This window comes from Poecile atricapillus, chromosome 14 (genome assembly GCF_030490865.1).
Source record: "Poecile atricapillus isolate bPoeAtr1 chromosome 14, bPoeAtr1.hap1, whole genome shotgun sequence".
Taxonomy (NCBI): domain Eukaryota; kingdom Metazoa; phylum Chordata; class Aves; order Passeriformes; family Paridae; genus Poecile; species Poecile atricapillus.
In genome coordinates, this window is record NC_081262.1 from 12,546,140 (window position 1) to 12,561,799 (window position 15,660).

Sequence of the window (15,660 nt, forward strand, 5' to 3'; positions counted from 1 at the left end):
AGTGCAGCTGTAGCATGTACAGAACACAACCCTCAACAACTGAACCCTTCCTTCACCTGAAGTAGGCGTTTTCCTCCCTGAGCTGGCGCAATTCACGCTCCATTTTTGGGAAACGAGCCAGTTCTGTCTTCATGTTCTTGACAATTAGAGCATCATGTTCCTGCTGGGACAGCTTCTGCTCCAGATCCTGGAAAACATGGGATGGGAACAGGACAACAACGAGTAAGTTGGAATTTGTAAGATGAATTCTGCATTTTAAGCTCAAATCAAGGACTTGAATGAAGTTGGAAGGGAACTCAGGAGGTCATGTGGTCCAATCAATGCTCAAAGCAGGGATGACTCTTGTTGCACTTTTAATACCTGGGCTGGTGTCTTCTTTCTACACTTGCTTAGTCCAAGTTCTTAACAAAAAAAAACCCTCAGTTACTCATTAAAATGACCCTCTTCTATCAACTGAAACAAATCTATGATTTCCTTGTCCGCTATGCCTCCATCACTGAAGTGCAGAGGGAAGCAGTTGAATGGCCTGCAAGAATTAGGTACAGAAAGAAACACAAATGTGCATTTCAGTGTTATGGTAAATGTTGGGGTGTTCTCCACTAAAAGAAACAAATTATTTAGGACTGTGTTGCATATTTATATCCTGTTTTCTATCCCTTTGTTTCAATAGAGACCATCTCCTCTTGCTGGCAGTCAGGTTGGTTTTACAGCAAGGCAATGCCACTGTCAGCACTGCTCAAACCAAAGTAACTCTCCACTCTCTGCCAGAAAGACAAAACAAATGAAAAAGATACACTCCCACCAACCTATGTGCTCAGAAAGCATCTCTATACTGACATTTAAGTTAGTATAGTTTTGAAAGATTTAAAATTAATTGCACTTTCTGAACACAACTGCAGAGGAAGGATTTTCTGGGAAGCAGAAAATAACTGTAGCTGCAGGGCTCATCACACACCATTTGAAAAAAGATCACTCTAGATGCAGTCCTTTGCAGAGCAAATTTGTGCTGTGGCACAAGACCAAAAAGAGTATTCCTCCAGAGCACTGCAAAAGGACATAAATCACCTTTCTATAGAGAAAGTATGCTTTTTTTAGTCAGTTGATACAACAAAGTGTCATGTTACAGCTAATTGTATATAGTCTGGTCCACCCAAGCTCAACCCTTGCTAGCAACCAGCTCAGGTACTTAAATGACAAACTAACCTTTTATTTCTGCAACAGCCAGTTTTTTAAAAAGCAGCACTCTGTTCTTCCACTGGAGGAATTAAAATCTAAAGCTTTATATAGGTCACAAAGTTTCTTACCTTAATCTTCTGTTCATATTCTGTCAGTAAGGACTGGCTTGCTTGCAGTGTCTGGATTTGCTGACTTGCCTCCTGCCATTTCCTGTCAGATGAAGACACAAGAGGCACTTGAGCATCCAGAAACCAGGTACCAGAAACAACCCACCTTCAGAAGCCTCTAACCAACAGAGTCAAACTGCACTAATAAACTAAATGTTACTCTTACTCATTTTCTCTTTCAGTCTTGTGCTTCTATCAGCTCCCTCTAATTTAGGGACAAAAATATCCATTCATTTTAATAAAAAGAAGGATATTGAGAAAAATACAAAAAAATCAAGCCACTTTAACTCTGAGAACAACAAATACACAGAGTGAACAAAACTTCACAACTTTGAAACTGAAGAGCTGAAGTTAGTAAGCAAGGAAAAACATACTCGTAATTTTCAATTACCCCTCCACTATGATTTAAGGTTTGATATTTTTGCTCTGTTCAGTCTATGAAGTTCAGCTCAGCCTTTCCCACTCACGTGCCTTCTGTTAACTCTCCACCAGGAACACAGAATATCAGTGAGACTTAAAGCTCGAGTTTGTGGGTTTTTTTCCTCAAGGTACAATTAAAATTGCACCTCAGAGATGGTTTCAAACAACAGTTACAACCTGCACACCCAGATCAAAGGACTCCTTTGAAGAGCAGAAATCAAACGCTGTTGAAAGTTTTCTGAGTGATGACAGCTGCACAAGACTGAAGTTCTGTTTGCCTTTTTCTCCCTACAGTCATTCATCCCTTGCTTACTTTTTTTCAACATCCAGCTGTTCCATCAGTTCCTGCTTCTGAGAATCTTGGCTTGTCATCTGCATCTCTTGGTTCATTATATTCCATTGCAGCTCTGATATTTTCCCTTTCAATACAGTGATTGTCTGAATTAATGGGGGAAAAAAAAGAAAAAAAAAAAAATAAACACACAAGGCTGTGATTCCCCAAGCCAGACATTATGGACGGTGATAGAAATAATTTGCAACTAAAAAGTACTAATGCAACCTTAGAAACAATCCCACACTCCTGTAAACCTTCAGACCTGCAAACCTACCTCAAACAAATGCAAGAGAAAATAATTTTGTACTTTCATTTGCCATCCAAATTGTCATTTACATTATCTCTTAAATGGGTGACCTCAAACTGGCACGAAAAATATCAAACTTTAGAATTAGATGGTGTTTTTTTCTAAATATATTAACTCTAAAGAAAAGCTCACAGGTTTGTTTCCAATAGCCATTGCTCAGCTCCCTGTAACAGAGAAAGAGAGAAATATCTCAAAACATTACATATGTAGTGTGTCTTCTAGACAGAGAGATAGGTAGGGCTCTCATCTTGATACTGATAGAAATAAAAGAATATAGACACAACTGCACCACACATCTTTTAGGTGCGTTTAGTTTCTCTTATGGACCATCACTGTCCCCCTGGTTTTAATCACTGAAAACTGGAACATTAAATCTGTTTACCTGCTCTGTCACACTGCCACATTTCCAGTGACACCTAGGCAGGAGCAGGGCTTAAGGACTTAGTGATTGCTGATCAACAACTGGTGCAAGAAACCAAATTAAACAGGTAAGTTACCAATTAAATAGCTGAACCTAACTATAATGATACCTGAGAAGATTGAGAGTTGAGAAAATGGTCTGGGCATCCAAATATAGTGAAACTACCATGCATTCATTCTGCAGTAGAATACATAGGCATTTAAGACACTTCAGGAGGACACATTTGGTTCATCCACTCTACCACGCTCCTGACTTCCCTGAACACCTTCCCATATCATCTCCTCCTTCACTGTCCCTTTCTTCACACTTCTGAACCCAGATGCTGGATGTTGCCTCACACTTTCTTTCTCCTTCTCCGTATCAGCTTGTTCAAGAAATCTCTTCTCCGTCTGACCTGCTTACTTGTGTCTGGGCTTAGTTTGGTTGTAAACTTTGACAGAAAAGACACACACCACCAGGGTTCATTCATTTCCAGGTGATGAACACAATGTTCCAGTTATTTTGTTTAAGGGTTTTTTTTAATCAAAAAGGGCATTTTCAAGTCACAAGAACTGCAAAGTCACCTGAAGGTATGGATGGATTAAAAATTACTCTGTTCTTACTTCATTAGCTTCAGCTAATTTGCTGTCCTTCTCTTGCATCTTCTTACTCATTGTCTCCATGCTCTTCTTGTAAGATTTGTTCATCTCCATTTGTTCTTTCAGTTTATTTTCAGCCTCTGTTTCCCTTTCCTGGTACTGTTTTATGCGTGTGAGCAGCTCCTGGTTACGGTCGGCCTCTCGCTGGCCAAGGGAAAAAACAGAGACTTAAGAAGAAAGCAGGAGAAAGGTGAAGCCATTTTTCCTTCTTTTGTCCTCATTCCTCATTACCATGGTCACCAATGGTAATTGTTTCATCATGAAGCAAAGTTACTCAGACCACAGCTTTAACCCAGCAAGGGCAAAAATCTTATCAACAGCAACTCAACAGAATTACCCAAGGAATTACCATGGGAAATGCAGCTGGAAAATTAAGAGACCACATCTTTCAAATCTCTTACACTAAGACATGACTGTGAGAATACAGATGTGGCTTCACAGACTCCACTGCACACTCTCTAGCAGATCAAAGATGAAAACATTGAATCTCCAATTTAAAGCTGACCCACACACAGTAAATTGACTTTGAGAAATTCAGACCTCAACAGCTGGGTTAATAACACAAACTTCCCTCTGTAACTTCTGGAATTGAGGCCATTTAAAAGAAAATATTATCAACTAATAGAATAAATGTTTTTGCAGTCTGGCAACCTTTCACATACCATTTCAATTTATTCCTACAACAAATTGATTGATACTTACTGAAAAAATGCATAGTAAATTGCTTTGCTAATCAAAGCAACTGGAGACATGGATTTGCATAGTAAGCAAGGATTATGCAAAGCAATGTGAGGTTCCTAAAACCTTTATCCACATGACTCAGAAAAAACACAGAATCTGAGCAGGGTAATTACCACAGTGCTGGATTAATGCTGCTCCCTTTTTTTGTACCAGTATTTCAAGGGTTTTTGTGACTGACTCAGCTACATTCCACTTTGAACTCTTCCTGGGTTAACCCCACATCACCTGACTTCAGAGGAAGGAGGAATTTAGTCACAGACTCCCTATTTCACAACCACACACTAAATCTGTCACCCTCATAAAATACAACAAAACATACTTATTATTTTTTACAGATTTCTTTTTCAATAATCACCCACATAGAAGACTTTTATTATGCTACAAAAGCCACTGATCCACAGCTTATTTCAGTAACATCGTTAAGCAAACACATGTGGGCAGAAAAGCAGAACCCAATAAAAGCTATTAGTCCCTGAGTGAGGCTCACTGTTTTATCAGTGCAGGCTCTCTTGCATGACATTGCATGGCTGGCACTGATGCCATTCCAATTAATTATAGCCACACAAACCAAATGCTTGCAATTGTGCCAGCAGAAGTTTAAAATCCTCTAGGAGAAAAATGATTAAATACTTCTGGGAGAAACAAATAACAAATCCCTTTTGTTACTGCTACCCATGACAACTTCACTGCTAAGCTAATAGAATCCAGTGCTTAGATCATGAGTCTGTGAATTTAAGAAAGCTTCAAGTTCACACTCTTGTGCACACTAGCAAGTTAGTGCAGTGCACTGAGAGGGGACCTGCAGAGCAGTTCTGTAGATGTGCTGGCAATCTGACACTCACACCTGCAGTAAGTGCAAACACAATAAATGCATTCCAGATTCACTGAAGTCCTGCTCTGAAGAGTGTCCATTAGCAGTTGGAGAACACCAGGCTTGCTCCTGAAGTGCACCTTTCAGTTTAGTTTAACTCTAAAGAAAGAGAAACTACACACAGTGTTCTGAGACAGATCAGTGCAAACCAAAGCACATCCCTGAACCAAACCAAAGCACTGATGTAAATGCTCTCCATGTGCTCTGGCTCAGGCCAGTGCTCCCAAGCAGACATGCCACTCACCTCATAGTTCCTGGCGTTGGTATTAGCTGCCTTCTCCAGCTCAATGCGAGCTCGTTTGTGGCTCAGCTCCATCTGCATCTTCTCCCGTTCCACCTGCAGCAGCTGGGATTTGGAGTGGATCTGCCCAGCTTGTTCCTCCAGCTGGCCAGTTCACATGTGAAAAGGGACATTGCACACCATTAACAGCACAACAGTATCATCACACCCTGTACTGCTCAGCTGACTTTGACTTCCCATTTTACAAATTATCACCACATTTGTGGTACCTCTCACACCAGCTGCGGATGGGGAAACTAAGAGATCAACACCACGCTCAGAAACCCACATCAAACCAAGGTGAATTGGAAAGAAATTAATTCACAGTTTTTAAGTCATAATTTCTCGATCTCTAGATGCAGTTTGACAAATCTACTTCTCTATCTAAAAAGCTATTTATGAACTCCCCAAGCCCAAGAAGTATAGGTCATGCTCCCAGTAAAACATAATGGCTTCTTCTACAACCTCTACAATATTATACTTCATTTTTTCATTCAAATAACCTGAGAGCACAGACAATACTAACAGAACTGCTCACATCCTGGTGATGTACATCCAACACAGTCAGTGGAGACTCTAACCAGAGAGAGCCTCCTGCAAATACTGCTGCCACCAGAGATGTAGCACAGACAGAAAAAGCTTAAATTTTTGTCAGCATTCCAAATGCAAAGCAGATTTACATTAAAAACAGCAAACTTATTTTGTACTTAGAGGCTGAAATAGAAATTATATTAAGATACAGAATAGAGAAACTTCATTCCAGCCTAATAAACAGTCCCTGGGATCTAAGATGTCAATTTACTTTATGCATTATGAGCCTGAAGCAGCTAACAGAATTTAAAAAAGTAAATAACCCAGGTGGATACAAACAGAGGTGGGTAAGAAAGCACAACTGGTTTTTATATCAAAGCCACAGGTCAATGCAGGTCTCCTGGATATGTCCAGGCAAAGCCTGGAAAAAGGTAACAAAGTATCTTACTAGAAAAATGTTAAGATATAAAGCTCCTTTGTTCATCAATATGTAAACAACTCAAAATTTAATTTCCTGAGGTGGTACACAGATACAACTAGCAGGGAATAAATTCAAAGGACTTTTCCTAAACTTTTACAAAATAGAAATCAATCTGTCTGACACTGTAAAAACAAATCAAATATGTTTTGGAAAGGATTCTGGAATGGTGACAGCAAGCTTCCTTCATTGAGTTTGTGTCAATTTCAGAAAGAACAGTCAGACCTGAATGAACCAACTCCTGGAATCAAAAGGAGCACAGGACCAGACTGAAGTGATACTGCAGGAATCACCAAGATGAGGACTCCTCACCTGCATCCTCTGCTGGTACTGCATCTGTAAGGAGCTCTGAGATGATACTGGTGTAGCCAGCCCAGACACCCCCTCCATACGCTGTGAAATGAAGTTATTGAGGGATCTCAGGGTGGAGAAGACAGTGGTATTATTTTCCAAGTCCTCCATGGCTCTGGAAATGGACAGAAAATCATCAGAAAAACACTCAGAACAAGCTGCTCTGCTAAAGAAGGATCCATCACTGCCCTGAGAAAACACTAAACACAAGATCTTCCAATTCACAGGGTAAAATCAATCTGCAAATCACTGCTGGGATCCACAGAAAACATGACCCCACCCAGGCTGAAGTTGTAATTTTCTCTGAAATGAGATAAAGATGCAATACAGCCTTTTCTTCACTGACCAAACCAAACTTATTGTTGTTCCCACAAATTTTGAAGCTGATGGGAGCAGAACTAACTCCAGAATAGCTGCAAAGCCTTCCTGCTACACAGCGTATTTCTGGTTTCCCAGAAGCACTTTGGACTCTAATTCCCAATAACAAGTCCTCCCAAGTCCACTTGTATAAGGGAAACTGCATCTCATCATCCATATAATGAGATGCAGCTCTTCCTTCCCATCAGACGGGTACTAACTAAAAGGCCAAAGATAAACCAAGCCTGGAGCTCAGAAAAGCCTGCAAGGTTTCCCAGGAGATTTCAGGAAGCCTCAGGTGAGAACTCCAGTGACTGCACGCTCACCAGCAACACCGGGAAAGGTCCAGGAGCAGGAAAGGCAGCCAGAGCATGCACATGGCTTGTACCACGGGCAGAGAGCGGGGCTGCCTCCGGGCTCCTGCACCCCCGGGGTCACACAGCAGCTCTTGTTTGGATTTACAGCGGCACGACGCGGAGGTGAATGAGCGGCGCAAAGCAACAGATCGGCCAAAACCCAAACTGAGCCCTGGAGTACCAAACGCACCTGCCCAACAGCAAGCCCGTTCTCAACCCTACTAACAATTAGGATGACACTTAGATGTGTGACCCGGTCCGGTTCAGAAACCCCCGTGGCCAAGGCTCCCTCGGGGCACGCAGGGACCCGCGGCGGGCAGCGCACACCGACAACGGCCTCGGCGGGCACGGAGCAGCTCCGGGCAGCGAGGGGTCCGCCCGCACAATCCCCGGGGTAAGAGCGGGGCGGGACGGGCGCGGCCGGAGCCCTCCTGCTCCCCCGGTTCCCCCCGTCCTTGCCCCTTCCCCGTCACTCCCGCAGCGCTCACCGCCGCTCGCCCCGCTTGGATCTCCCTCCTCACCACGGGATCTCGCGGGAACTCCGCGCCCGCCTCTCGCGAGAACGGCGGCGCCGGCAGCCGTAATGGCGGCATTATGCGCGCAGCACTCCGCGCGCTACCGTAATGCCCCGACAAGGCGGGATGAAGCTTGGAGCTCGGCCTGCTCCCCCAAAAACCGCCCCGCGCCCTCCTGCCCCGGCACGGATCGAGTCAGCAGCCCCAAATGAGCTGCTGATGATGAGAAAGGCCTGGGAGTCTTAGAAATAGCCACTAATATAACTCATGCCACAGTCAGCCTGATAAAAGCACTATTTAATATAAAATTTGTCACTTTCAGATAAGGCAGCAGCTAAATTTGTTTGTGCAAACAGATTTCCGGCAATTCAGTCATTCTCCCTACTGGGATCTTCGGAACATCTTGTCTTTTTGCCTAAGAAACACCACTGGTCACAGCTAAAAAGCAGGGGAGGTGAAATGCACAGCCATGACCCTGTCCCACTGCCACTGACTGGATTTATGAGTGCCAGGAAGCAGCAATTCCTAAATATAACCTGTGTCTGTAGGAGAAGCAGCAGAGCCATGGGGCTGAACATTCCCATGTCAGCCATGCCTCTCACACGGCTGTGCTACACATCCCGCATGAGGATGCAGATCCTGATGTGCACAGAAACATTTGCTGGTTTTACCTGTGCTAATAAATCACACCAGCTTCTAAAAGGCATTGAATTGGCTCAAATTTGGCTCCTTTGCTGTTCCCTTATGTCCTAACAATCACCTCCATGGTTAATCTCATGTATGACAGCACTAACAGTGCAATGATTTTCAGGCACATATTAAAAACTCATAAAATCAGCATTTTATTTTCATTTCCATTACTCCAGAGTTTGCCTTTCAGATTATTCCTCTCCATTCCCAACCATTTTGTCCACAAGTATTTGAAAAGCCTTATGGACTTAAAGAAGAGTAGCAAATTTTCCCAGGGTCTTAATGGTGGGATTTTCCTTTAAACACCCACTAAACTGAGATTTCCAATCAATGTCAGAGAATCTGCAGTCCTTGACTTTCATTTCCCTCTGTACAGCCTTGCCAAGTAATAAGATTCCGCAGAGTCCTTCCGGCTGGCCTCAGGCTTTATAGTTCTCACATCCTGGAACTGTTCCTTCAGTCTGTTTTGCAGAAGACGGGCCTCAGATCCATCCCAGAATTTACAGAGCATTGTTCCTTTTGGCTTTAAAATGTGTTGGGATATATCCAGAAGGCTCAAACACAGACTGACCAGCTTCTGATGATCCAGTTCTTTAATGCCTGTGGCGTTGGGTGCCATGTCACTCAGGATGACATCTGCCTTCCCCAAGGGAAGCAGGCTCTGGATTGCCCTCAGCGTGCTGGGGTCTGCAATGTCCGTCTGGGACAGGAAAACCGCTCCTTGCAGAGGAGAAATCCGCAGCAGGTCAACGCCAAGCACAAAGCCAGTGGGGACAGCAGGATCTGTAAGGATCAATGACACAGGGAATGCTCAGAGAGGCTGCAAAAACCTGCACATGCACAAGCTCTGTGCCAGTCAACAGACAAAACCCACCACCTGCCACAGCTGCCTTCTCGTCCCCTGGAAGTTTCCTGGGTGCATCTGGGTGGAGGGTTTGCCATAAGCTCATCCATTCAAGACAAAAGCTCAGCTACTTTGGATAAACAAGGGGAATTTTTCTTGGTTTTCTGCTACTCTTTCCAGGCTGACAGTCCAGAAACCCTGGATAATGGTGCAGATGGTAACACCTCATTTTATAAACATCAATGCCTTCACCCTTCAAATAAACCGTGCACAACAGTTGCTTCTATTTTTTGAGAAGGGAAATAATATTTCAAATAAGCCAAAGTAATTGCTGGAGGTCACACCAAGATCAGAACTGGATAAAGGGATCTTCCCCACAACAGCTAATTAGAACACTAGCACCACACGGTACGTTTTATTTCATAAACACAATTTCTCTGTATGAAGACATACTAGGCTCACCCCTTCATGTTTTTATCACTGACTCTGGCACTCGCCAGTACCCATGTCCCCTCCCCATACTGTTACCATCATAATACTTCCTTGGTTTCATAGTATTTTGATTTAGACCCCGTAGTATTTCGCGGATTTCTCACACAGTTCAAGAGGACTATCATCCCCATCTTGCCTGCCAGAAAATTGCACTTACCAGTACCTAAGGCATTGACCCTCTCTACAGCAACCTGGCTCCAAGCACCAGGTGCTGCTCCACAGTCAAGAACAGCAAGTCCTGGACGAAGTACACGGAGCTTGTTATCAATTTCCAGCAACTTGAAGGCACTTCGGCAACGGTAATGCTGCTGCTTCGCTGCCTTGACAAAGGGATCCTTCAAGTGCCGCTCCAACCACCTCTGCTCAGCTCCAGTTTTCCTCAGAAGCTTCACCGTGGTGTGCAGGCATCTGCTCATCCAAAGCCTACAGCTGCCAGGAAGAGGTAAGTCAACCAGCTAGTACATAAGTACTCTGTATTTCAAAAGACTCTATAGTAATTAATTCCAGGCACTACAGGCAGCCCAGGGAGGCTGTGGAGTCTCCCTGTCCGGACACATTTGAAATACAGCTGGACATGTTCGTATGCCATTCGCTCCAGGTGACCCTGCCTTGGCATGGTCACTGGGCTAGATGGTCTCCAGAGGTCCCTTCCAACCCAAACCATTCTGTGATTCTAAAAAGAAGCCCCCAAATTTGAGATTTTTGGCACCTTTACTTATCAAGTCTTACACAACACCAGGGCCAGATTTTGGATGAGGCCTCATCTGTTATCCTGAGGTAAGGAGGGAAAGAGATCCCACTCCAGCTTCTGCTCTGCTGTTTCAAGGACTCGACAAAGCAGAGTGACCCCAGCACGGTCCTATGCTGCCTCCGAGAGCCCCTCGGAGGAACGGAGGGATGCCCGAGCTCCTGCAAGCTCCTGGCAGAGCAACCAAGAGCCACGGTCCCTGCCAGGGCGAAACTGCCGCACGGCATTAACCTAAAGCCCCAAACGCACATTAACCCATTCCCGAGGGAAACTCCAGGCACTAACGACACCCCGCCATCCCTGGGCGCCGGGATCGCCTCAGCGGCCGCACCACGCACCTGCCCCCGGCAATGGCAGAGGGCCCAGCGCCCGCCATGGCCGCCTCAGCCCGCCCCGGCCCGCCTCCCCTCACGGCGGCCGCGGGCGGGGCGGCGGCGGCGCGGGAAGAGCGGGGACGGGCCGCGGCTGAGGGTGACACCGAGACGGGCGGGAAAGCCGCGAGTGGGGCTGAGGTGCGCGGGCCCCGGGATGGGAGTGCAGGGGGGACAGGGATTGGGATGGGGAATCAACGATTTGGGGAAGGGCCGTTAGGGAGTGAAGGATTTGGGGAGGGATGTTGAGGGTGATAAGGGATTCAGGGAGGGAGTTCAGGAGGAACAAGGATTTAGGGAGAGCGGATCGGAGATTTGGGGAGGGGTTTCTGGGGGTTCAGGGATTCGGGGAGGGGGCTTTGGGGAAACAAGGATTTGGAAAAAGGGTTCTGAGGTAGCAGGAGGGCAAGGGTCAGTGGGAGCGTTAGAGAAGAAGGGATCGGGAGAGGTGCTGGGGGAGCAGGGTTAGGGAGCCGGCACTGGGGAGGGATGCTGGGTGTTTGGGGGGTGAGGGGCTCTGTGCACCCCCGGGTCCCCCCCGAAGAGTGCCGGGACCCCTTGGCACAGCGTGCCCGCCTCGTCCCTCTCCCAGGAGCCATGCACACATCCCGACTCTTCACCCTCGTCCTGGTGCTGCAGCCGTCCCGCGTCCTCCTGGGCATGAAGAAGCGCGGGTTCGGCGCCGGGCTGTGGAACGGCTTCGGGGGGAAGGTGCAGCCCGGGGAGAGCATCGAGGAGGCTGCCCGCAGGTGAGGGCTGGGCCGGCGCCACGAGGACAGGTGTGGGGGCACAGGTGGAGGTGTTGGGACATCGGCGGTGGGCTGCAGGTGAAGATACCACGGCTCATCTGGTCAGTGACACTCTCGTGTTACCCACCTCTGAACACCTGCTCCACAGGTGATGAGGGATCATCCACATGTACAGAGAAACAGGGTTGCTCCCCCTTTGTCATCTGCAAATCTTAAACTATCATCCAGTCTGTGAGCAACTGGGACTTCCTGTGTCCTCTCTCTCATCTCCTGGACTCTGCTCTAAACTAAAGAGTCTGAGTGGTGGATGGAGGTTCTTGCACTCTTCAGAGAGGTGCAGGGTTTAATTTTGGCTATATAGCAGAATTACAGCTAATTTAATTTAAATAATTAGCCAAACTGCTTATTATTTGATTGTATGGTGACATTTTTAAATGCTAATGCTGAGTTGTGGAATTGAATTTCATCAGTAAAAAGGCACAGTGCTATTTTTGAACCTTTAGTACTGATTTCTTGTAGTTCTTTCATCTGTCTGGTCATTAAAATGAAGTAGCAGATCACAGCTGAATTGCTAAACTCCTCTAAAAATTAGGTACCTTGTTCTTTACATGAATGTTGCTTATACAAAGCCACACTTTGCCATCTCCTCAGTCTCTGATACATGCCCAAAGCTGCCCTTGCACCTGCAGGAAGCTCAATCGTGGGGTGCTGAGCTGGTTCCCAACAGCTTCTGCCCTCAACAGCCTCCTCAGCTGTGCCAGCACAACCGCCCGGGCTCTGCGGTGAGCTGGGCACAGGGACAGAAGGGTCTCTGTGCAGATGTGCTCCCAGCAGCCCATGGCCTTAACGTACCTGATACTTCATCATGGATTTTTGTGCAATTTATCATCCCTGAGTGGAGGGAGCGACATAAGTTTTGCCACTTAACATTTGCTAGACTTACCTGCCACTGGCTGAGGGGTAAATCTAATGGTTTAATGTAGCTTTTGATTTCCTTGGTGTGTTTACCTGTGCTGGCCCTGAGTTTGAGACTAGAACTTCTGTTCACACAAGATGTCAAGTGCAAAAATTTTCCTCAATCCAAATGCAATGTGCCACTGCACAGGCAGCACCTGCTGCTGGGGACTGTCCCCATCCCTCTGCCTTGCAGTTTACTCCGGAATGACACAACCAGTTCAGCTGAGGTCAGCTGGCCAGGAACCTGTCCCCAAAGCCAGGAGCAGCTGGCCATGCTGCAGCGCTGCCTCAGGGCACAGCTCTGCTGCAGGAAGCAGTCACACAGTCCAAATCAAACTTCCCTTGTACCGCTTCCACTCTGCACTGGGAGCGGAGGTCCGAGGTTGTGCTTCTTTCCACGTTGCTCTGTCTCAGCTGGGGTGGCAGAGGCAGCAGGTGTGAAGTGTCCTCTCTGCACAGGTAGTTAAATTTTAAGCCAAAACATGAACAAAAGTTCCCAGTACCAGTAAGATACTGGTAGTAGGGTACAGCACATTCCCATGAACAGCTGGGCAGCTCCTCAGTGGCACATCTTGTAAGGGGAGCATTTAGTGAATGAGTTATTTCTAGTTTGCTACATGTAATGTTTCCACTTGCTACAGACAGAGCCAAGCAGTTGATGGATAAATTGCCTGGAGAACTGTAGCAGTGTTGTACTTCGTTGTTCAATTATCAGTGCCTGTAAAAGGAGGCTTTTAGTCATTGCTGAAAAAACTGCCTCCATTTTAGACATAGATAGCTTCTCAGAAGATAAAGTAAAATTAGCCAAGACATTAAGTTGAAGTATAATTTTGAAAGATGGGGTCCATGAAATCAATGCCAGAGAAAGCTGGAGCCTAAAAATCATTTCCATTACATTTTAAAATTGTTGTTACTGCCAAATAGGCAACTACATTAATTATTAACTATAACTAAAGATACACAATTTCAGAGTATTCCTTATTTTGATACATTAGAAAAACCATGACTAACTTCAAGCTGTGCTGCTTCTGTTAGAGGGAGGTAAAACTAAAAAAACCCTGAGCACAGAGCATAAAGAGAGGAAATAATTGAATGTGCTTCAAGTAGCTGTGCATGGTGGTGCGTGGAAAAGAGCTGGCACAGCTTCCAAGTGCTCTTAAAAGTCTTGCCTTCTGGCCTCTCGTTATGCTCAACATGCTTCTAAGGAGCGGAAAGGCAAAGTTTGCACAATTGCTTTGTGTTTTTTACACTCCCTTTGAATGGGAATCAGAATTCCTTCTGCACAATCTCCTGCCTGCAAATGGTGTTACGGAGTGTGAAATTTAAGTAAGCTTGGCTTACTTCAGTTTGCCTCAGAAGTAGCTGATTGTGTAGCAGGTATAGATGTTCTTTCTGGTGTTCATGACCTGCTTCGCCACAATCCTAAAAGATTTAGCTTGAACTTGGCAAAGCCTGTCTAAATGAAGTGTATCTTGGAGTTCTAAAGCCACACCCAGTCACATGACTTCACAGACCCACTTCTCACCTCAGGGAAGATTACCTGTTGCAAGGACTAAGTTATACTAAATGATCAATTTTCCTGAATCTTCCCCTTCCAACAAAGAGTGTCTTCCTTCCAGGCTCAGGAGCCTGAAATATCACAGGATCCCACCTGACCTGGCTCCACTGTGGTGGTGAGGCCTGCTCTGTTGTGCTATCAAAACCTTCTCCTTTGGTTCACTGGAAGGGTTTTGAATGTGTGAGTGAAGTTAATGACTGCATTTTTGTCCTCCCAAAGCTCACTTTTATGTAAGAAATCTTTTCCTTGTTCAGAGAGCTCCTGGAGGAGAGTGGACTGACTGTGGACACCTTGCAGAAGATGGGTCAGATCACATTTGAATTTGTAGGCAACTCTGAGCTCATGGATGTTCACATTTTCCGGGCAGATGACTTTCATGGAGAGCCAACAGAAAGCGAGGGTAGGTGGCTGTGTGGGGAAAGGAAGGATGTGCATGCGCTCCTGAGACAGCATTGCCCTTATGAAATGGAGAACTGTTCATGCTAAAATGCCTCCCAGAAGGAAGGCAGCTGGCCTGTAGAGGGAAGCTGCTTCTTGACCAATATTCACAGTGTAGGCAGCAAAAATCCATGAGAAAGTCCCATGCAAAGTTCTTTTGTTTTCTGCCACCAGAAATGCGGCCCCAGTGGTTTCAGCTGGACGAGGTGCCATTCCATCACATGTGGCCAGATGACAGCTATTGGTTTCCCCTCGTGCTTCAGAGAAAGTTGTTTCGTGGCTATTTTAAGTTCCAGGGACAAGACACCATCCTGGAGCACAGCCTGGAAGAAGTGGAAGAAGTTTGAGAAAGCAGAAGCATTCAGCCCACATGCTGCTGCCCACATTGGGCTACAGCAGCCTGAGTATGACTTATGAGGGTCTCCTTGCTCAGCTCTCCAGAAGACTAGACTTATTTTCCAGGTCACTGCAAAGTAAGGAAAGTAAGGGGGTTTCTTAGAGCAGAAATAAAAGTAACAAGATTTTCCATGCTGTGAAGTCCCTGGTTGTGGTAGGCTTTAGTGGTTATGTGATCACAACTATTAAAAACTTGAAGTGTTAACCCTTTTCAGTGACTTAATTTTCTCTCATGGGTGGAATTTTTTTATTTTTTTTATTATTAAAAATACTTTTTTAGTAGAAGCATGTGGTGTTGTAATGGTATGTGAAAGCCTTTTCAAAAGTTCAAACCAGAGATTCCTTCAGGATCCTCCAGCTGAAGGCAGTGTGAGGTTTTGGGAGTTAAGAAAAACACAAGGCAGAGGTAGATGTACAGTCCTGTTTCAGCCCAGCTTTCACTGTTGCAGTTCCTGCTGTGAAGTCAAACTATTT

At 45.5% G+C, this 15,660-nt stretch overlaps 3 protein-coding genes across 3 annotated transcripts in view; 1 reads left to right on the forward strand and 2 right to left on the reverse strand.

Moving 5' to 3' along the window:
* MAD1L1 (mitotic arrest deficient 1 like 1) overlaps positions 1 to 7,996 on the reverse strand; it is a 346,214-nt gene extending 338,218 nt beyond the window's left edge. The window contains exons 1-7 of the mRNA XM_058849980.1: positions 7,917 to 7,996; positions 6,677 to 6,830; positions 5,320 to 5,460; positions 3,428 to 3,607; positions 2,077 to 2,201; positions 1,305 to 1,386; positions 57 to 187 (exon numbers count right to left, since the gene is read on the reverse strand). Of these exons, the coding sequence (XP_058705963.1) occupies positions 57 to 187; positions 1,305 to 1,386; positions 2,077 to 2,201; positions 3,428 to 3,607; positions 5,320 to 5,460; positions 6,677 to 6,826 (809 nt within the window). The 5' untranslated portion in view covers positions 6,827 to 6,830; positions 7,917 to 7,996. The remainder of the gene's footprint in view (positions 1 to 56; positions 188 to 1,304; positions 1,387 to 2,076; positions 2,202 to 3,427; positions 3,608 to 5,319; positions 5,461 to 6,676; positions 6,831 to 7,916) is intronic.
* A 591-nt stretch (positions 7,997 to 8,587) lies between these two features.
* MRM2 (mitochondrial rRNA methyltransferase 2) lies at positions 8,588 to 11,208 on the reverse strand. The gene is made up of 3 exons (XM_058849579.1): positions 11,056 to 11,208; positions 10,127 to 10,398; positions 8,588 to 9,416 (listed from the first exon to the last, which is right to left on the reverse strand). The coding sequence occupies exons 1-3, from the start codon at positions 11,091 to 11,093 to the stop codon at positions 8,992 to 8,994; spliced, it is 735 nt and encodes a 244-aa protein (XP_058705562.1). The 5' UTR covers positions 11,094 to 11,208; the 3' UTR covers positions 8,588 to 8,991.
* NUDT1 (nudix hydrolase 1) lies at positions 11,127 to 15,474 on the forward strand. Its single transcript, XM_058849580.1, has 4 exons — positions 11,127 to 11,229; positions 11,681 to 11,837; positions 14,607 to 14,752; positions 14,965 to 15,474. Exons 2-4 carry the CDS (start codon positions 11,686 to 11,688, stop codon positions 15,135 to 15,137), a joined length of 471 nt encoding a protein of 156 aa, XP_058705563.1. The 5' UTR covers positions 11,127 to 11,229; positions 11,681 to 11,685; the 3' UTR covers positions 15,138 to 15,474.
* The last annotated feature ends 186 nt before the right edge of the window (positions 15,475 to 15,660 follow it).

What these genes read in the sequence shown, in the direction of transcription:
- NUDT1 (XM_058849580.1), top strand. Translation starts at nt 11,686, where the DNA reads ATGCACACATCCCGACTCTTCACCCTCGTCCTGGTGCTGCAGCCGTCC. An exon ending in ATCGAGGAGGCTGCCCGCAG is followed by an intron (nt 11,838 to 14,606) that starts GTGAGGGCTGGG and finishes TTCCTTGTTCAG; the next exon opens with AGAGCTCCTGGAGGAGAGTG. An exon ending in AGAGCCAACAGAAAGCGAGG is followed by an intron (nt 14,753 to 14,964) that starts GTAGGTGGCTGT and finishes TTCTGCCACCAG; the next exon opens with AAATGCGGCCCCAGTGGTTT.
- MRM2 (XM_058849579.1), bottom strand. Translation starts at nt 11,093, where the DNA reads ATGGCGGGCGCTGGGCCCTCTGCCATTGCCGGGGGCAG. An exon ending in TCTGCCATTGCCGGGGGCAG is followed by an intron (nt 10,399 to 11,055) that starts GTGCGTGGTGCG and finishes TCTTCCTGGCAG; the next exon opens with CTGTAGGCTTTGGATGAGCA. An exon ending in GGTCAATGCCTTAGGTACTG is followed by an intron (nt 9,417 to 10,126) that starts GTAAGTGCAATT and finishes TGATCCTTACAG; the next exon opens with ATCCTGCTGTCCCCACTGGC.